General features: G+C 36.6%; 1 protein-coding gene across 1 annotated transcript in view; it reads right to left on the bottom strand.

The window, feature by feature from the left end:
• The window catches only part of Tnip3 (TNFAIP3 interacting protein 3), an 87,881-nt gene that overhangs the window by 5,256 nt on the left and 59,947 nt on the right, over positions 1-22,678 (bottom strand). The window contains exons 9-15 of the mRNA XM_074041114.1: positions 21,525-21,653; positions 20,328-20,456; positions 15,838-15,957; positions 13,175-13,300; positions 8,977-9,027; positions 8,010-8,108; positions 5,202-5,262 (exon numbers count right to left, since the gene is read on the bottom strand). Coding sequence (XP_073897215.1) covers positions 5,202-5,262; positions 8,010-8,108; positions 8,977-9,027; positions 13,175-13,300; positions 15,838-15,957; positions 20,328-20,456; positions 21,525-21,653 — 715 coding nt within the window. The remainder of the gene's footprint in view (positions 1-5,201; positions 5,263-8,009; positions 8,109-8,976; positions 9,028-13,174; positions 13,301-15,837; positions 15,958-20,327; positions 20,457-21,524; positions 21,654-22,678) is intronic.

Raw genomic sequence — 22,678 nt, 5'->3', positions numbered from 1 at the left:
TTTGAATAGCACAGATAGAAATTTGGTACTACTATATTTTACTAAATAGCATAGGAGAGTCTATGTTGCTTAGCCGTTACAATGTGGGTGTGTCTTTATACTAGCCAATGACTAGCTTTGTGGACTTAGACAAGTTATGTTACTTTTCTGTACCTCAGTTCTACATTTGTAAAACAGGGAAAGTAGCAGAAGTCATTTAATAGAGTTGCTATGAAGTTTTGATGTTTTGGTGAATATGTGTATATATAAATAGACTAAGACAGTGTCACATACAACGTGTAGCATAAGTTAGTGTTATGTGTTGAATCGTATTCCCCTAAAAGATATATTTAAGTTCTAACTTCTGGAATCTATGCATGTGACTTTTTTTTTTTTAAACATAGTAGGGTGTTTGCAGATGTACTCAGGTTAAGATGAGGTCATACTGGATTAGGTTGTGCCCTATTCCTGTATGACTAATGTACTTAAGAGAAAAGAAAGATTTAGACAGAAACACAAAGGAAGATGGTCATGGAAAAAGAAGGCAGAGATAGGCACTGTGCTGACATAAACCACAGAATACTTGAAACTACCAGAAATGGAAAAAGGCAAGGAAAAAAATGTCACTGGAGGCTTTTGGAAGACTTTAAACTTCTGGCCTTTGGTGCTATGAGGAATATACTTCTGCTCTTTAAAGCCACCTAGCTTTTAGTACCATGTTATGGCAATCCTAAAAACAAGTTCAGTCAGTAAGGACATTTAGTCATTATTGGACATTAATAAATATCAATTATAATAGTTGAGCTTTGATCATTTAAAATGTTTGATGTTTGAGAGAAGAGTTGATTTTCAATGTGTCTGTAAAGCATTCTAAAATAACTACAGACAGTAACTGAGATTAAAGCTGGAAATTCATTGATGGGGAGACTGTTCTAGGTGGTACTCAATACTTACTCCCTTTAGTACCTGGTTAGGGAGCCTTTCAATAGGTCCCTACACTTCAGAGGACTCTGCTCTGGCCCACCTCATAGTGTGCGCAGCCTTTCTTTCAGAATGGTCCTCTGGCACCCAAATGCAGAGTTGTCTGTCTAAATAGGCAGCATCCTCCTCAGGCCTGAGGGCTATACAAGGGGTGATGTTTGTTGGGTGGTGAGGGGTGCAGAGAAAGCTGAGACATGCCAGATAGGCTTTCCTGAGTCCACACTCAAGAGCTCCCACAGTGGGAAGGAGGTAAAAGAAGAGGGTGGCCCTAGGTAGAAGGCCAGGGTTTAAGTCTCCCTTAGTCACCATGTTCTGGAAGAGAACTGGCTTTTGAAAGTGAACATTCTAAATTTACTCTGACTTATTCAGGTATATTTATCATGGTAGAACAGACTGGATTTTATCAGTTTGTAAGCTTTACTCATAAAATTTACACTGCTGTCAAATATTCTTGTATCAGGCCCCAGGAATGTTAAAGAAAATTTGTTGGTATCATTGAAATTTAATCACTCATTACCTACTGTGCCTTTTTAAAATGTATGAAGCTACTTCTCTATAAAAATTCAATACATTAAAAAACCAGACTGCCATTTCAGGTTTAATTGTCAAAAGGGGAGTAATTATAATGGAAGATACTGGGATAAAATACAATGTGACATTTATTACAGATCAGAAGGGTATACTTGTCAGTCATCAGGAAATTAATAAAACCAGAACTAGATGCTCTATAAAGCACAACATGCCAATTAGTACCAATTCAAATATCCACATATTAAGTAGATCTACCATGTGATCTACGTTTCTCACTTCTAGTGATATTTTGAAAGGAAATAAAATCAGTATATCAAAGAGATATCTGTACTCCCATGTTTATTACCTCATTGTTCACAATAACCAAAATGTGGAATCAACTTAGGTGTCCGTTAATGGACACTTGTGGTGTGGGGGGAGGGACTGGGAGGATAGAGGAAAGCTGGATAATGCTATCAAAATATAGATAGAAAGAATAAGTTCTAGTGTTCAATAGCACAGTAAGGTGACTACAGTTCACAATAACCTAGCTTATATTTTATGCAAAAATAGAAGAGAAGAGCTCACAGACTCCAAACATAAAGAAATGACAATGAGATGGGACTGCCTCTAATTTTATCATATGAACTGTATACACATATTGAAATGTAACACTGTACCTCAAATATTTATAAGTATATGTTAATTAAAAAGAAATAGACCAAATACCAGTAGCTCATGCCTGTCAATATTAGGTAGTTGGGAGGTTGGGGTTTGGAGGATCATGCTTCAAGGCCAGCCTAGGCAAAAAGTTAGGAGACCTCATCTCAACCAATCACTCTTGCCTGTCATCCTAAGCTACACAGGCTGAGATCAGGAGGATCACAGTTTTAAGCCAGTTGTGAGGGAGGTGGGGAAGAATACTTTGTGGTATCCTCAGAGGCTATCTCCAAAATAATCAGATCAGCTGAGTACAGCGGCTCATGTCTCTAATCCTAGTTAATCAGGAGGTGGAGATCAGCAGGACTGCAGTTCTAGGCAAGCCCAGACAAAATTTGATAGCCATCTCAACCAAAAAAAGCTGGAAGTGGTGGTATACACCTATGACCTCAACTATACAGGAAGATTTCAGTCTATAGCCAGCCCAGGCATTAAACAAAACCCCACTTTCAAAATACCTAAAGCAAAAAGAGACAGAGGGAGTGACTCAAGTGGTAGAGCACCTGACTATCAAGTGCTAGGTTCTGAGTTCAAATCCAAGTAACTTAAAAAAAATCCTACAGTTAGAAAGGAGCTTTTCAATTAAATGAACCAAAACATATCAAGAACGACTGGTGAAATTAGTGACAGCACATGAATTATTTGTGAGAAGATAATTTCAGAGCTCTTGACAATTAAGACTGGGCTTGAACTATGACTCCAGGAGCTATGGAACAGAAAAGGAGCAATTAGAGCCCCAACAGGTAGATTTCTGAGTTAGGAATTTCTTTCTGTGGTGACCCTCCCCACACTCAGTTCCCCTTCTGCTGCAGACAAGCTGCAGTCAGCTGAGGGCTGTGCGGATATGGAGAACATGTCCCTGTGAGGCTCCTCCAGGGTGGCCAATGCTGGATCAGGCCATTCCAATTTACTATCCACACCCTTCCTTACCCATTCTAAATGTCAAACAAGGAAAATATGCTAGGAGATTGCAGGAAGATGAAATTATGGAGGAATTAAACACTAGTCAGATAATTATCCAAGTTAGAGCCTCCATCTTGTTTTTATAGCTGCAATATTTGAAAAGTTTAATAGAGTGACAGGGATAAGTTTTTAAAGGCACTGTGGAATGTAATCTAAAGTATGGGATTTGGAATCCTATAGACCAATGAATCTAATTCCAGTGCTAAATTTTACTATGTGATTTAAGTATGTTACTTAAATTCTCCAAGTCTCAGTTTCCTCATGTATAAAATATACCTGTTTCATAGCATTGCTGTGAAGAGTAAAATAAATAATGTTTTAAATTATTTGAGCTGGTAAATGTTAGGGTTTTTATTGTAATTTTATATCTAGAGAGACTGTTATACGGTATGCTTACACATCACAAAACTCATGTATCTAAGTAGACAAAAATCAGTAGGTATCATATACTGACTGCAAAGTTTCATTTTTGCATATTTTATTTAATTTCTAAAGATCAAGTTAATTCCTTTTTATTTTATATAATTATCAGTTTCTGTAGCATTGGTTTAGGAAGAATTCAGAGGTGATATATAAATTGTCTTATATTTCTGAATTCTTTCCTAAGTAATTGTATTTTCCAGCGACTAAACTCCAATTCAGGAGAAAATAACTTTATTATTTATTCCAGACCAATATAAAATGAAAAAAATTATAACTGGGTGGCAATTCAGTTATTATATAACAACAGATTTCAAAAACACAGACATTATACAGCAATCATTTGGTTAAAATATGCCTTTCTAATAAATGCTCTCCATTATGGCTGAAACACAAACCTTCATTAAAGCCACTGGTTACATTTGTAGTAGAAAGCAAAGAAAAAAGAAAGTCAATAATTTTCTGATAAAAACTTAGGCATTTTATTAGGGAACTCTCACTTTTCATGTTTCTTCTCTCTGATTCTACTGTGTCTTATGACCTTTGCCCCTCCCAGTGTTGCTGTATATAGCTGTCCAAGTTATGTATTACACAACTCCAGGAGGGTACATTTATTTACACAACCATGAAGCACCCTTTAGCCGTGTGATATTCACAACCTGCAAAACTGTATGTGGTATCCCTGGATCCCTACTTCCATTCCAAAATGGATTACTTGTATTTTAAAAACAATTGCATGTTCTTGGCTCTGAATTAAATAAACAAATTTCAAGTGTGACCTGAAATTAGTCTACAGCTAATCTGGAGGGTTCTTGATAGATTAAAACCTCTAGAAATTAAAAAGGAAGAGTCACAGGTATGTGTAATATGAGACTTTAATCATGCAACAATCATTTCTGACTTTGATTAATGTGTGATGACAGTAGAAGTGGGATTCTGACTATAACTTATTTTATACAGCCCACTCTTGGGTGATCTCATAAGATCATAGAAACAAGTAGTAGAAAATACAGCAGATTCTGGAAAGAAGGAAGAGAATGATAAACCAAAGAAAACTAAGATTTAAAAGTAGTCTTAGTTGTGAATATTGTACAGGTGACTTTTAGTTTTCCCACCATAAGGTGATGTGGGTATTAAGGGCAGCCCTGGCTTACACTCAGAGCTCTGTCTTGGAGTCTGACATCTAGTCATAAGGGAGCTCAGTTGTGAGCTTTAGTTTCTTCTGTCTGTCTGCCAATGACATTTAAAACATCTGTCTCACAAACTCGACCTGGAATAGTAGATGTTCATCTGTTCTTTGTAGTCAACTTGCAGAGCTTTGCTGTTCTTACTGCAATACAGCTCTGCTTCAAGTTTGCATTTCTAACCCCAGATGGAATTCTGACTCTGAGACTGGAATAGGAACAGAAGCCAGAATTGAAATTCATGCATTTCTGCAGTTGAATATTTTCTTTGTCTTCAGGAGTTCAATTTAATCCCAGGTGCATCAAATTAGTTATATGTTCAATACAGCTTCACGGTAGGTCCTCCCCAAGTATGAATGAATGTATGTTGAGTAAACATCTCCAAAAGATCCCATTCAAATGTAAATATAAAAGAATGCTCAATACAGCTGTGGTCTGTCTTACCATTAGCCTTGTGCTGTACATCTGGCGGAAGCTGGTCAAGAGCATACCACTGATAATCTGGCTGTGTGGAACAATGAAACATTATTATAGCAATATGGACTTCAAACAGAACATAGTAGCATATTAAAAATATAATTATGCCCTGTGGCTTTTATTTAGCAGGCCACACAAAAGGCATTTCTATTCAACCTGCTGCCAGTTTCCCTCATCCCACATATCTCCCTCTTCACTAACACCATCTTGCCCTATCGCCTTCTAAATTCATTCTGTGCTTGACTAGAGTTTCTATGACTTTGGCATTGTAGTATGTATTTTTTTTTCCTTTTCTTTTTTTGGAAACAGATGTGTTTTGGATCTCTGCAGAAGTATAAACACTTTTGTAAAACTTATTATATTCTATAAATAAAGCAAAGCAATTTACTATCAATAAATGCTCTCTTGAAAACTGTCACACTATAGGCAATGAGAAGACCAGAAAGGAAATATAAATTTAATGTTTTCTGGTAGATCAAGCAAGAAATCTAAGCTATTGTGGGTATATGGCACACAGAAGTTTGCTGTTCCTCTGCAAAAGTTATTCTCTAAATTGCTCAGAGTTCAGACAAAAGCGATGGGATTTTTCTTTTGGAATTTTGTTTTAAGAAAGATAGATACTGGATAAAAGAGACTGGTGAAGGGGTGAATTCAAGTATGATATATTTGATATACTGTAAGAACTTTTATAAATGCCACAATGTACCTCCACCCAGCATAACAATTAAAAAACAAAAGAAAGAAAGGTATTGAATATCAGGGAACACATCAAAAAAATTGCACTGAATAAATAAGAAGCTATAGACCCGAATTACCAAGTTAGTTCCAAAAATTACCATTTTAGTATTTAACCCCTTGGAATTAAGTGATCTCAATCAGCTTTACCTGCCCTCAGAGTAAATCTATCTTCCTGCTCCAGACACTCACCCTGTCTCCTACTTCCCCACAAGACACAGAGAATGCACTTCAATTATTTAATTATCTTCTAAAAATAAATCAAGAAAATTCCTCTATCAGTTAGGCAATAGGGAGCATTTAAAAGGCTGCCGGACCACTAAACGTTTGACTATCTGACAAGACATTGAGAAGGCTATTTTCGCACAGTCTAACCCACTTCACCCCCTCAGACACTAGGCCCTTGGCTTCTTTTGGCCCACAGAAGAGCTAGAAGAGGAAATGAGATCACCTCTGTATTTTATCTTCTCATTTTTTTTTTTAGATGTCTCAAATAACACATAGGACAAGTGACGTGAGCCCTGGTTTTATATTCCAGGAGAGCTGCCAGAAGAAGGTAAATATACTGTAAGTTTACTGACACCATTAGAGGTGATTTATTTCAGGCTTACATGTAAATAAGAAACATGAAATCTTTTTAAATTAACTTTGAGGTTTTGTTATACTGAAATTTCATTCAATGGGATACTGCTTGAAAATGTAGGCCATTATACATGACTTCAAAACCTTTTTCAAATACAGATCTTTATTTGGTGATGAATTTATGTGATCTGGACTTCCTTACCTCTGCTAACTGACAGGGAAAAGTTTAATGAGTCACAGTCAATGACTTCCTTCTTTTCATTAATGAATATTTGACAAAAAACAGCTATATCTAGTCTTAGATAAACTGGAATTACTCCTTAATTTTATAGCTAATCTTTTACAAGAATATTTCTCCAATTGTCTAAGCTGTAGGAACTACTCCTAAGTAAATTTCTTTCTATTTTTCTTATAATCTTATCTTTACATACTTGAAAATAAAAAAAAACTTTAAGGAATGACAGCTATGTTTTAAGATTCCCAGAAGTGTTTCTGATAAAGACTGAAAAGTAAGAAAACAGGTAAAGAAGAAAGGAAATGGTAGGGGAGGGGATGTGGAAGACTGAAGCAGTAAATGACATAAACAGGAAAAGAACCAAATTGTCAGCAGAATGCTATGTCATAGCAGGGTCAAATAAGAGATGCTCATTAAATCCTTACATCCTTCTGCCACCCAAAGAGTCATTATCTCCTCCCTTGGGAAAGGGCTTTGAATGACACTCATCTAAGAGTTATCTTAGCAAATCCAAAATATAGAAAAATGCATTTTTTCCTGGATAAAAGTTCTGCCTACATAGGCAAAAGAGAGAGTAGAAACAAGCACCCAGATCATGGGGCAGGAGGAGAAATATTGCTCTTGAGAAGGAAGGAAAGGGTGCATTGGCTCTGACTTATTCAGGTTGACTGCCCAAATCAATTCCACTCACAATTAATTGCTCAACTGTTCATTTCATTTTGCCTGGGTAGACACAATAACTTACGTGGGTCACTGGATCACTTCTTCCTGTATCTTTTAAGAGAGTCTTTTCAATTGGAAAATGTCAAAAACTATTTTGCTTATATATAGCAAAAACTGTAGCAATGCAAATAAGTTCACAACTGAAGAAAGCATCTTGTTTTTGTTGTTGTAGTCTTGCTATATCTACTTTGCTCTTTTTTATATATAAAAGTTATCTTTGGGTAGAGGTAGGTAGGGCTATTGAAAATGACCCATATAACATGCTATGTTGTCCAGGAATTATAGCTCAATTTGACATCTTTTAGTTAATTCATTCATATCAATGTGTCCTGTGAATTCATTGCCCCAAGGATAATTACAGTGCAACTCTGCAAATCAGAGGCTGAGATAAAAGAGAGGCTCTTTCTGTAGACCATATTATGTGCCAAATTGCAGAGATGCACACAATTCCTACCAACAGAGACTCCTAATCACTTGTTGAAATGGAAACTCTTACTTACGGGATGTTCCTGTGGATCCTGTGCAGCCCCGGTGCCTGTGGGTACCCAAGGATCCCTCATGTGGAAAACCAGGCTACACTTACAGGTTGGGAAATGCATCTGTAAAAAAATAATGCTGTCAGTTCATTGGAAGCAGGTAAAACTGGGGAGTAATGCTGACACTTGCTATATACAATGGGATTTAGTTCGAACTTATAAGTTTGACCTAATCTGGGATAATTATAAGTCAAAATAGTAAATAAGTCAAACTATATTCAGGACTGATATTGATGAGGATCACAAGGTAAATCTTATCTAATGTGATGCCATAATTATTTCTCCATTTTGAAGAAATTACAATTACAAAATATATATAATTAACATTATGTTTCTGAGTTATTGTCATAGATGGTCCTCTTTGAAGACAAACCATCCACTGAGTCATGAAATAAGTTTTCTTAAACTGAAGCCAAAGACATAACTAAACTCCAGGCAGAAAACTAGGAATTAAGAGAAATAATATTCATTTTTAAGGCTAGTAGAGAACAAATGGGGTAGAATGCTGCTGTGTTTGAGAAGACACGTTCTATTTTCTAGAAAGAGACAAAAGCCTCTGATATAGTTTTCTACTATAAATTGTGTAAACAACTGCAAGAAATACAAAGGAAATGTATTTCCCAGGTGTTTGTGGGTCTTTGAAGAAATCTTAATTTGAGTGAACACACTCTAAGATTTGACATACTGGTAACATGTTGTGAAAGTATGTGTTTTTCATGAACATTAGAGATGAAAGGCCTTAGCCATTCCTAAGCACTATGTATCCATTGACATTTTGGTGGGTAATGAAAAACATGGGTTGTTCTAGAATATCTGTAGCATAGCTTGAGTATTTTTTAACTGTGATCATGAGAAATCCTGTAGAAGAAGAAATGTGTGGGTGAAACTTACAGTTGCTGTTTCAACTGTAAGAGGGTAATGAGCAGCGCACCTGTTTTAGTTGCTTTTCTAGTTTTTCTTTCTCCATCTGACAAGATTTTATCTACAGAAAAAACACAGACATTGTTTATCAGGAAGAGTTCAAATCATTAGTTCCAAAGCTGGTCTTGACCCAGTCGTCAGTGACCTACTCAGAAGCCCAAGAGTGAGGCTACTAGCAGTAACACCAACAAAATGAGCCACATTTTGGGTTTTCCAGACATGCACTGATTCTTTCCTGAAATTCTCAAAAGAAAATTAGAAAACTGGATAGTTTTAAGTTGTGACTGCAATTTGTTGAAACCATTATAATTGTGTTAGGTTAATCTATTTAGATATAGATGTAGAAACACCTTCCATGGCTTATTCAATGAAGTTGCATCTGGTCATACTGACATTCAAAGGCTTCCACTGTAAGTTTTAGATCTCTGTGCATTCTGTAAAATAAGTCCTTGAATCCCCCCAAGTACCTCTATGTTATAGTTAATATTACCTCCACTTGATAGAGGAGGACATTGAGACATAAGATACTGAGTAAGTTGTTCAAAGTCACACTGCTTTTTTCTATGACTTCTCACTATTTAAGGTTGAAACCTCCTCTATCAGAGTCACCTAGCCTACAGTACCTCCACAACTGAAATATCTAGAGGAAACTGGATTTTGGCTTTTTTAGTCATGTCGTCATCATCCCTACAACCTAGGTTCTACATCCATATCTATAAGGCACGGTCACATGTCCCCTCTTGTGTGATGTGTTTCCAAGTCCCATCTATGAGGATTATTCCCACCTGCTTTGGTCCTCTCATTTAGTCTTGTACATTTATCATGTGACTTCTTAGTCCAATGTGAACTATGTTCAGTCAGTTCTTGCTATTTGAAGTAATTATGCTCTATAAAGTCACCAAAATCACTGAATTAATGAATAGTGAAGCACTGCTCCCAGAAGAAACTCAAGGCTAGTTTCCTGTGAGCCTCTGGTCACAATGCTTTTGTCAAATGATTGATATATAACTTTGTTTTATGTATATTTTGTTTAAAAACACCTTAATAAGCATATAATGTTAGCTTGTTAACTCTGAACTATAGTCAACAGCACTACAGTTATGCCTGGACAAAGCATATCTAACACATGTTTTCTCTGTAAAGCACATCACAGCCTTCTTGCACTTTGGAACCCTAGACAACACTTTAGAACACGTTTGGGAGCCATTTAGATAGCAAAATCATCAACAAAGAGCAGGGGCTGGGCTGTGGCTCAGTGGTAGAGTGTTTACCCAGCTTGTTCCAAGACCTGGGTTCAATTCCCAGCATTACAAAAACAAAAAGCAAGACAAAACAAAAAGCTAAGATTACAACAACAAAAAACACATGGCCTGACATAGACCATGAAAAGGACACATTACCACATGCAAGATGAAATAAGAAAGGCAGACCATTGTCTTGTTTGACCTCAGTACTGAGTATGCATGTCAGGTGACTCAAGTGTTTAGCTGTTCTGTAAATTCATAAATGTACCATGTAAACGCCACATGTATTGATTTTCGAGTGACGTGTATTTTAGCAAATAGACAAATTAATAAACATAGAATTTGCAAATGATGAGGATACACTGGATGTGTCTTTCACTATGTTGTAAGTCTTCTAACTGCAAGGACCAGTATATTATTCTATAACAGCACACTGCAGAATGCCTTGCAGAAAGAAAGCATCAAAATTGGATGACCAGCAACTGAAAGTGGCATGATAATTATACAACTAAATGAAACTAGTGAAGATACTTCCTTCTAATTGACTAAAATAATTTATGAAATACTTTTGAGCTATGACTTGAGATAGATATTTATAAGGGCTTTCTGAAATTATTCTTTTACTTAACTCTGAGAACAACTTTGTGAAGTCATGAGGTGGTTATCCATATAAATTGCTCATAGATGAGGATACTGAGAGCAGGTAGGTAGTTTATTTTTAGACACAGAGGTTTTGGAACCACAAGAAACACTTTACAGATTATCTAGTTCAAACTTTTGATTTTATAGATAAAGAAAGCAAAGCATAGGGGTCAAATAACTTACTCAAGGTTAACATCACTGAGAGTCAGAGGGGGCAGGGACACAGGTCTTTCCCTGAACATCCCTCCTACTTCCAAGGGCCCTAAGTATGTTTCACTTCACCACACTGTCTGTTTAATCATTGTTATTGGTGTAGACATCCTCAGTGATAGTCTAAATATGTTCTGTTGTGTTACTACTAGTGCCAGAATGATTTGACATGAAAAATTTATTTAAACAACAAATAATATGCTACTTAAGATAATGTCAGTTATTTTTATTGATTCCTGGTGTTTAATCTGTTAATACATTAAACATAGATCATCAAATCATTTACTATATCTCTTTGTGAATTCTATTATTATCTAACTAAAGTGAATGACACTTTTGAAAAAAATAAATGATTAAGGGGGCTGGGTCTATTGGTACACATCTGTAATTCTACCTGCCTGGGGCAGAGATCAGGAGTATCATAATTTAAGACCAGCCCAGGCAAAAAGTTAGTAAGACCCCATCTCAAAAATCAATCCAGGGGCAGTGATACATGTCTGTCATCCCAACTATGTGGGAGCTGTAGATAGGAGGATCACTGTCCAAAGCTGGCCAACATGAGACTCAAATGAGAAATAACTAAAACAAAGATGGGCAAGGGCCATGTCTCAAGTGGTAGAGTGCCTGGCTAGCAAACATGAGGCCTTGAGTTCAAACCCTAGTGCAGCAAAAAAAGAAAGAAAAAAAGGTTAGGCTATCATTCTTTTAAAGAAAAATTTTGATAGATTTAAGATATCACTTAGATCTCAAGACTGCTCCTTAGTTTATAAACATAATTATATCATACTGTTTTTAGAAAATATATTTTTATCTCAAAATATTTTTGATATTTATTTTTTACAGATGATACAAGCATGAAAATTACTTGAGTTATCTTCTAAAATGTTAAGTAGATGGATATGTGCTCCTGCCTAGCCTAAGAATGCTGAAATGGCAAGTACATTACTGATCGTACACACCAATTTATCATCACTTTGAACTTAATAGACTAGAATGAATAAAATTAAAGTATGGCAGGAGGTAAAATAATTTGTGCACTAACAACTTAAAACCAATTAAGGCAGCTTTGCATGTAAGAAATAACATTTGAGAGAATAATTTCTTCACCAAGAACATCAGAACTTTGTTCAGCCATTATTGTATAAACTATTTATTATGTTGCATGAATTATTTTCAGAAAGCTATATAATTATATTTTCATTCCATCTAGTTTCCTTTGAAATTCCTTAATTTTATTCTTTTCTAATTTCTTAGAGAGGAAATGGTTCTGCCAAATAAATCTCTGTATAAAATGAGGAATTTCAAGTTAACCCTTGAAACAATAATCAGGGAAGAAATTAAATTTAATTCACAATCTACTTTGCATTAGGAACAAGAAAATGTCTAATAATCTTGAAGAGTAAAACCTTGAAGCTAAGGAACTACCACAGCGTGTCTCACGCCAATTTCCTTTTTCTTTGAAAGGCATGGCATGATTTTGCAAATCAAAAGTCAAAATTATGTTAACTACATTTTCCTTCATTAACATCAGCATTTACCCATCACGGCAACTTCCTGAATGTACTTTTTTATATATTTGACTACACTTAATTTTAGTTTGTTTACATTTAATATGCTCTATTCCATTAAAATGACTTCCTTAAAAGTGCACTAGTTTTATTAAATCTGGGAATCTACTGAAAAAACACTAGGTTTCACTAGATTTCTACAGGGCATTTAGAAATATGTATGTTTTTGGAAGACAAGAACGTTCTAACCCAGCCCTTCACAGAAAATGACAAGGATTTAGAAACTACTTCACTGTATTTGAGTGTCAAGTAGTTCAACTCCCATTCTATCAAAATAAATATGAGAAAAAGATCATAAGAACTACATGTTAACTTTTTAACCTAATTTCTCAGGGGAATTCCTTAAAATACTTAAGTTAAAAGAAATTTCCATTTGTTTTAATCTCCTTACAAGATTGAAAATGATTTCATCTCAGGTGTTCACCTCTCAAAAAAAAATCCAACGTCAATTAACACGATTCAAAAAGGCTTGAATTTTTTAAAAAATGAGAAAATAAAAACAAAATTGTATGTACTCAGTAAAGAAGATTTTGTTTTGATTTACCTGAGAACTCAGCCTGTTCAACTGGGATTGAGAAGTCTGATTAATTTGCTGTAGTTCTTCTTTCTCTTGATTAAGTCTTTCTCTATCTGATCGCTCCTTTCTGAAGTCTTCTTCATATATTTGCACCTAAAAATATCAATCTGCTGTTACTGTTAGATTACTTTTTTGGGGGGCCATTTAAATAATTTCAAAAAAGATATATCTGGGTTTTTCCAATTGGGGGCATTACTATCTTGGTTCATGAATATTTCTTCATGATGGGATGGAGAAATACATGTGACTACAATTGCATCTTTAACTTTTAGAGTGGCAGATCTCAAATTTTCCTTCTTGAGCATGCAGCAGGAATTCAGAAGTAAAGAAACATGTATTTTTAAAAAACAAAAACAAAAACAAAACTTCTCCTCACCCATTATTCTGTTGCATCCAACATGTTTGATGAATACCCTGCCTAATGCTAAATATCACTGTTTTGGAGCAAGTCATCCATTCCAAATGCAGGGCAATGAAATGAAATTTCCAAATATAGATTACGCGTTAGACACAAAATAGAAATAAAAGGCTACCATGGCATCTGGGCATGATATATTTGGGAAAGCAGGGCATGATTTTGAAAGGTATTTACACATTTTGTCTCTTATAAGTGATTTGGGAGGTAGACGATAAAAAAGAAATATCATAATCCTTTAGTGGAACACTTCATGAAAGGCCTTGTAAGTATTCTAAAAAAGTAACCAAACTAAAGAAAAGTTATTATTGCCTATAATTAGCATACAGCTGACTGATAGCTTGAAGACAAGTCTGTGAAGCTGGAAAAACAAATGAAACTTAGAAAATGAAGCAAAAGACTTCCTCTAAGACCATGATTTGAATAACTACTTATATTGAAGCTCTGTAGCTAGATTTTTGTCTAACACTACATCAAATTGCACCCTCAATAGGATCAGTTCAACAAATTTTATGTAGTTGTGTATCCAATTTAAGTCAATAAAATAGGCAAGAGAAGAAATTAAACTTGCATATAAATCTTGATGGATATATACATATGTATATATATAATATTTAAGGCTTTATTTTAAATTTTAATTATTTTTATTTTTTACAGATTTATTTACTAGAAATATTGCAAGGAAACTACATGCATCCAAGGTGACATTGATTTTTTTTTTTTAAGTTGGGATCTGAGGATTAATTCCAGACAGTTAAACTGTAAATAGTTACCAGAATCATGTTCAATGGGAGAAGCCCATCTGATCAGAATTTAACTTTACCAATGTTATTGCTTTAGTCAGGTAGGGACTCAGATTATAACTCTTTTTTTGTGTGAATTTAAAGCCTTGACTGTTTCTCGTGGCACTTGGTGATATAACCCTTATGGGTTAGAGCAGTGCATGGTTAAAAAGTGGATACAGAAAGTTAGTAACAGAGTCACCCCAATGCTATGTAGATGGATCCTGGTCTACTCTCTGGTAGCTCATGTCTGTATAAAACATGAGCTAAACCATAACTGCAGCCTCCATGGGAAAGAGTGACTCATATGTGGTATATATTATGAGTGAGCACCAAAGATATTTGAGTGTCTGAACATTAGCAGTGCTCCCCCCAAAGGAAATGTGGGTAGCACCAACAGTATGTTAGGTGTTGAGAACAATTTGAATGCTACCCTCATTCTCCTCTTTAGTTTATTTTTAAGCCATGTAAGTGATCCTGAATATTATGAAACAGATTATTCAAATATGATTGCTAAAAGAGAAACTCCAACTTTACTATCAAGTGCTCTGAATTTGTTAGATTTTACTCTTCCTATGAAGTAATAACAATAAAATCAATAGCAAACATAATAACACAACTGCTTGATCTTTCCATGTAATACATCTCAGATCCTTATAGTTGTTCCTTACTCAGAGAAAAAGAAGTCAACAAATCACACCCAGGGGCATCAGGAAAAAGAGTGCTAACTTCCAGCCCTTTGTTCTATGACACTTTCTCCCCCACTGCTAATATATACTGACAATGTATATTCAGGGAATGGGATTCCTAGATGTAGGATGCATTTACTGATATCACCATGGATTATTCTAGCCTTTTACATTTGTTCACTTAACCTTTCCCAGGAAAAGAAATATGGTAGGTATGGTTGGCCCCTCAGCTAGGCAAAACTTAGCTGGCTGAACTAAATTTAATAGTCAAGCAGACTTGACTCTTCTGTGAGTATAACCAGTGCAAAATATTCTCTTTTAAACTACCCTGATTGTTCAAAAGGCTGGAGCAAGCAGCTACAGAATGATGTTCCCGCTGCTAACATTTCCTGAAAAGTTTCAGTTTGGGTTAATAGTGTTTTCAAAATAAATCCTGTCTACATGAAACCCTCTAGATGTAGTGCTAACAGAACCTTACCCAGTGGTTAAGCAGTATGACCCTCTTTCAGCTGTGTGATCTTGAGCCAGCCATTTAACCCATCTGAAACTCAATTCCTTCTTTTATCAACTGTGGGAGTGAACTAGCTGATCTCTACTCTTCTTATCAAGCTTTAAAATTGGATAATTCTAACTAAAATAAATGTGAAAACCTTTGTCATATTTTCAACAGCAAGGCATACAAACTTGTCCAAAGAAGTATGAACAACAGGCTCCCGGTTTTCCTCAAGATCATAAACTTCTCACCTGATGTTTGAGAACTTCCATTTCTGTTCTCATCTCTGCATGGTTGCACTCCACTTTACCCTGCCCTGAACAGTCCTCAGAAAATGAAGAACTCTCAATTTTCAAGACATCTTGAAGAACCTATGTTATAAGATAAGCACACTATTGATCTGAGATTTTCCACATCATATGAATTCCTCCATAATTGACACAATCATCTTAAATATACCCACAAGGAAGTGGTTCATTTTTAAGGCTGTTACATGATTGAACATCTTTCTTTCTGGATTTCTGCATATATGTATATTTTCAGAATCTGTCTTTTCTCCGTTAGGATGCTTATGTCATTCAACCCTCATTATTTTGGGGGAATCTTTGATGTTAGACTCCCCTCCACTAACCAACTATGAAAGGAAATTATCTATAGCCTTTCTGCAGATGCTCTGATTCAATCAAAGGTATATTGCATCAATGATGCTCAAACTTTGAGGAACATCAGAAGAAGCAAACATACCAACCACTGGGTGCTGTCCGCTGTCCCCAGAGGTACACCTGAGGGAAGGGTCCAAGAATGCTGTTGTATAACGTACCATGCTTCCAGTAAGACAGAAGGAAATCCACAGAAAAGTGACTACATGCAGATTTACTCTCTTCTACAACTAATTTCCCGCTCTTCTGTTCTGCCCTCCTTTAGCATACCATATCCTGGTCTAGCCACAGTCATATTTATTCTCTGTTAAAATATCCATTAACTCATTTCTTGGTGAAGTGATGTGCACTATAACATGATTTTTTTTTACCATAGGATAAAGAGGTGAAGAATGTAATAGATACCTATATTTTCCAATAAGATTATCAACCTTATTCATTAACCATTGTTTGTACATGTCCTATACTTAGTGACATCATATAAAAGACACTGCCTCTGATTTGAAGACCTTTAATGCATGATGGAGTCAATAAAAATGACTTTACAATATTGTGACAGACACTTCTCACCCTTGTGTGGCCTCAGAACCACAATATGACAATTTGCTCATAAATCAAATGAGTCCTTTGTACAAACAGAAAAGGTTCATTTTCAGAGTTCTAGGAATTCACCTCCTCTGTGGCTGTTTCTAAAGTAACATGTTGGGCGACAGTAGTAGTAACTCACTCCCCTGCATTTCTATACAATATGGTAATAAAAGTAGAAAAGCAATCCATGGTTGTGAATAGGTGTTATAGGACTGGGAATTTCCTAATAGAATGTCTTAGAATCTACAGATACTATCTAGCCTGATATGACTATCATTTTTCAGGAAGTTGCAAGATAAATAAGCACTTTTTTCTTCCCCCAGGAAGAATTTAAAGAAATAGCAAAAATTGTTTAATAATTTATATTTAGCAGAATTTTTTTAGGGGATGATGGATATCAACCCCAGGGTCTCATGAATGTGAAACAGAATCTCTACCATGGAGCTTCATCAGTCCTGTTGGAATTTGTATAAAAGCTACATAGTTCTAGGAAATGTCCCATGATGAAATTTAAAAATTAAAGTTGTATGACTAATAGTTGAGAGAACCTAGGATGAGTGAGTCAAATTAATGATGGCAATCAAATATGTCAGTTCCATATCCCACACCTATGACTACACTGCTTTTGCAGGTCTTGTCATTTGAATTTCCTGGTCTAGCTTTTACGCCATTCAGGAAATTTCCAAATACTCAGAAGTGAAAGGTGAGTCTAGCAGACACTTATCCCATCTTGGAGTTTTCCAGCTTTCTTGAACAGACCACTGTAACTTATTCTAGAATAGTTGTTACTTATCAGTACTAATATACTAAATAGATCTACCCATCTCACAATGGTAAGATGTTAGATAAATTAACTATGTCCATGGGTGGCACTGGCTGGCCAACTTCAAGCAATTCTTCACACCTTGGTTAAACATCTGGTTCCTCTGTAAGAACATGCTATAGACAAAACCATTGGGTACTTCCTTCGAAGCAAATAAATAATTGTGTACACATAGTTGAGCGAACTTCTGGAAACCATGTGTTAATTACTCTTGCTACTACTGTTATTTGCAATCATTATAAATATTTGCTGACTGAAGGGTGAGCAGGAAGCCAACTTGTGCATGGTGGGATAGGTACCAAATTCCATGCTGTGAGAGCTGGTGTGCACAGGCAGCCACCCAAATCGACATAATCAGTGACTTCTCATTCCCACAGGAGTGAAAAAAGAAAAGAAAGATATTCACTGTAAGAGCCAAGGACAGTAATATTTTATACTTTATTAGGTAGTAATATATGTTATACATGAGAAAGAAAAAAATCTTTCACCACTTACCACTTTGTATCTATGTTTTTAAAGTAGAGATGTGTGGGATGAAATTTTTTTTAGCTCTCAATACTTTTTCATGCTATTCATAAATAACAGATTATGAATTAAGTTAATGTACTATGTCTATTAAATGATAAATCTCAAGTCCAAAACTGGCTATTGAACATATTACATAATTATATTTAATTAATTTCTCATTCTTCCTTTTACTTGCTCAACAAATATTTGAGAACTTACATGAGTAATGCACTGTTCTAGGTATTCAGGAAAGCAGAAAATCTTGGAGACACCTTATGATTGTTGCCTTTGTGAGTCCCTTCATCCATAAAAGCACATGTTAAAATTACATTTTACAACTATGTTGTTATGGTGATAAATATGTAATATATGAAAATGTGTTTCCAGTATAAAAGTTAACTTTTTCTTCTGATTTGAAAAGATTATAAGACCTATTCATGGAACCCTAAATGTACTGTGAGCCCTAGACTAGACACTGTGCTGCTCTGCTAATGGAGATTTCTATCACACACAAGTCCTCCCCACGGGGAACTTCAATAAACTAGGAGGAAGAAAATGAATAGGACAATGAGTATGAGACATTATCATATTTTAGGTAGTAATAAGTTCCAGGGAAAAATCAAAGCAAGTTATATCAGGGGTAGAACATGTAATTTTAATTCAGATAACCAGAAAATTTCTCTTTGAGAAGGTGACATTTGTATGAAGACATATGTTTTGCTCAGATTAATTTTTCTGATTGAGATTTTGTGATTATAACTCCCTAAATTATAAAATTACTAGTTTTCTAAATTTAAAGAAGTCTGTTAACTATAAATACAGATAGCATAAAAATAAGGTACATAAATGAGCACACAACAAAGTTCTTGAATGTGCTAATGTCTAGAGACTTTATATCTTTGTCCCTACATTTAGGGAAATGTGCTAGAAAGTTTTAAAAAATGTGTAACATGGTAACAGAAATGGAGGAATTTCAAGTATAATCTCAGTTATCCTTAGTTCTTCTAGCTCATTTACAGAGGAGTTTCCAGCAGAGAATAAAAGGGAAAAGAAACACATCTGTACTGAAAATTTATGTCTGAACATTTTCTTGCCTTCTTAGAAGATAAAATGCATTATTGATGAAGTCAGTCTCTGCTTTCTCATTTTCTCCTGAAGAATGGCTTATGTCACAAACAACCTAATGTAGTTTCCTATTTGTAAGCATCCTGTCAAGCACATACTTGACCAGGGGAATCTTCTAAATAAAGCCTCTAAGCACTAGTTGACATGAAGTCCAAAATCAAGGGATTGAGCAAATTTTAATCACCCGTTTTTGGTTTAGGAGACATTTCTGTTACTTTGGTCATGAACTAGTTAGCTGAATGATGGGTATCTCAATCAACCATGTGCTACCGTACTCCCAGGCTCCCCCTGTGACGTGGCTCTTGGAAAAATAAAAAGGGATTTATATTTTTTCCTTGAAGTAGTCAGTGTCCTTTTTCTCAGAAAATTAAGAGTTAGTCCATAAAACAACACACACACACACACACACACACACACACACACACACACACCCCATCACCAGCATCTCATCCTTCTGCAGCAGTTCATAGCCACTCTGTTGAAGAACCAGTAAAGTTGGAGCTAAGGCTTTAACCACTTGAATTTTCCTAAAGCCCTTACTTATTTTTTCTGCATCCCCAACTCCCATAAAAGAGATTTCAGAGTGCTCTCATGAGGGCCGCCATCTCAGCCTTGAGTTTGGTAGTGAGCACATCTCCATGTGTCATGCATCACACCAGTTCCATAGCTATCGTTTTAGAGAGCAGTTTTTTTCCCTCAGGAAGCTTTTGCGGTTGATCAACAGATAAGTTATTGTTCACAAACACCCACTTGCTTTATGTAGTTCTTCAAACTAAAAACAAAAAAAAAAATTCTTCCTGTCTTCTATCATTTCTCCTTATTCCTCTTTTCCATGCTGACCCTGTGCAGGATCATGAATTCCCTAAAGCCTCCTTAGCCAATATGCAGAGATTTGCAAGTCTCAGAGAACATCCTGCCAAGCTGCAGGCTGGGAGGCTGGGAGCCACATTACAGCCTGGATTCTTGGGTGACTCTAAATGGGAATGGCTGGTCTAAGGAAGCTTTCCTTTTGCTGTCCCATGCTCATCTGTTCTGGTACCTTATTCAGGCGTTTTATTTCACACTCGTAATGTTCCTTCTTCTTAGTTGCGAGGATATTTTTTTCCTTCAAAAGCTTATTCTCTTTCTTCAATTCTTCTAATTCTTCATTTAGGCATTCCTTTTCCTTCTGAAGTAAACAGCAAGAAAACAAAATCAAAATCAACAAAAGTCAAAGGAGGGGCAAGTGCAAGGTCCTGAGTTCAAACCCCAGTATATATGTGTGTGTGTGTGTGTGTGTGTGTGTGTGTGTGTGTGTGTGTGTGTATACACACATAATTCATAATTCAATGCCTTACAATACCAGTAAGGCTTCCTCTATTTTTTTGTTACAAAAAAAGGGAGATGTTATTGAGCTTAATGTTTTCCATAAGATCCATGAAGTTCAATAAGTGAAAATAAAACCAGGAAAAAAGACTATGTCGGGAGAATCTGTTACCTCAACTGTGACCATATAGTTCTCAGGAGGGAATGAAAGAGGCTTAGAATCTGGAGACTGGGTTCAAGTCCTGTTTTTACAGGTACTAGTTCAGTGTTGGCAAGCCATCTAACCTCTTCATATCTCAGCTTTCTAGTCTTTAATGTGGAAAAAGTAATATTTTCTGCACAGATGGTTGAGCATATTAAATAAGATGAAAGTGCTTTTTAAAGTGTTATATTTTATAATTGCAAAAGTAATACAGGGCTGGGCATGGAGTTCAGTGGCAGAGTGCAAGGCCCTGTGTTCCATTCCCACCACCTCAAAAATAAATTTAATTTTTAAAAAGTAATGCATATTTGTAGGGCTCTATAGGCTGAAAAGCTACTGTGTAAATACAGGTATTGTATTAGTATGCATCTTATCAGTAGCAATACTAACAATACTTACGAATAAAAGCAAAGGGAAAATTGGTTTTCTTCTCTAGAAAGACAACATCAAACCTATGCTTCACTTCTTTTTCCTGGCGAGGCCTGGCAAATTGCAGCCCAATTGCAGCCCGCTGTTTGCTCAGCCAGAAGAAGCGCGGGGTCGGGGGGCGTCCCCTCCCTGCTAATTCCAGGGAAACCGTCTGGCCTCGGGCCCTCGGAGCCTTGCGTAACCCACACTCCCTAGCACAAGCGGTGCTGAGCAGTTTGTTGGTTTTCACCAACTGTAGGTTTTCAACAGGAAGTCAGCACTGCTTGTTCTCAGCTCCTGCGGGCGCCCCTCCTCCCTCACCTCTTCTCTGGGCGGCGGGCCCCGAGTCAGGTCGTGCTGGCCCGCTCTCTCTCTCCGACTCTGCGGCTCCGTCTCCAGTGTACCCAGGACTCTCTCTGCCACGGCCAATTTTGTTTTCAGCTCTGCAACCTGAGGAAGTCGATCACGGACTGTTGCAGACGACGATTGTGAAGCCCACATCTGGGATTTACTCGGGGACTGTGCACTTGGGGCAGAAACGCCCCTCATCAAGAGGTCCCATAAGGAAAAGCTCTACTTCCCACCGCCAAAAGCACACACCTTACACCCAAACAGCGCCCAGCTCTTCCCTCCCCCTCCACACCAGGCCCACTGCGGAGGGAATGAAACAAGGGGTCCCTAGGAGGACCTGGTTATTCTCAGCTCCAAGATGGGACGTGAGGGGGTGAGGGCCTTAGGCAGGCCATGTCTAGAACTGGAAAAGACAGATGTTCCTCCATTTTCCCCTAATCTCAGCATGAATGTCCTCCTAGTGCCAAATTAGACTTCAGAGTGACAAGGGCCGTTGAGGAACCTAAGAGACGGGTCATTTCCTTCCAATCAGAAAGTATACCCATTGCTATCCATCTATCCCACTGCCTTTCAGGAAAGCAGTGTAGTTCTCTCTGGTATCATTGTCTTTACATTTTGGAGACCCCAACTACCCCCGAGTGGACAGTGTGATGTGGTCTGACTACTGCACTGGAAGCATTATCTTGCATCTTCTAGATTTAATACTTCTGAGTGTCAAAATGGGGAAGAAAAGACCCATGCTGTTACATTACTCACTTGTGGTCAAATTTCTTAATTCTGAATATTTAGGGGAATTTACTTTCTCTTTTCTCTCTTTTGGAAAATACATTTAAGTTACAAATTGACTTTTACCTATTAAAGGAGATTTTTTTTTTCCCAAAAAAGTGCCTTTCTTACCAAAGTAGAAGCTTCTTGACAACACATGTGCTTTAGACACAGGATAGGAGTGCCCCATGTTTCTCCTCCACTTTTCATCTTACTTTCTCTTTCTCTCTCTGAGAGGGTCTCCCTATGTAGCTCAGCCTGGCCTCTAATTTTGGATTTTCCTGCTGAGTTACAGGTGTGTGCCATACACCTGATACCTGCTTATTTATCTGTGGAAAATAAGTGATGATATCCAATTA

This window comes from Castor canadensis, chromosome 9 (assembly GCF_047511655.1).
Source record: "Castor canadensis chromosome 9, mCasCan1.hap1v2, whole genome shotgun sequence".
In the NCBI taxonomy this organism is placed as follows: domain Eukaryota; kingdom Metazoa; phylum Chordata; class Mammalia; order Rodentia; family Castoridae; genus Castor; species Castor canadensis.
Note: the sequence above shows the minus strand (reverse complement) of the source record. Positions and strands in the feature narration are given on the sequence as shown.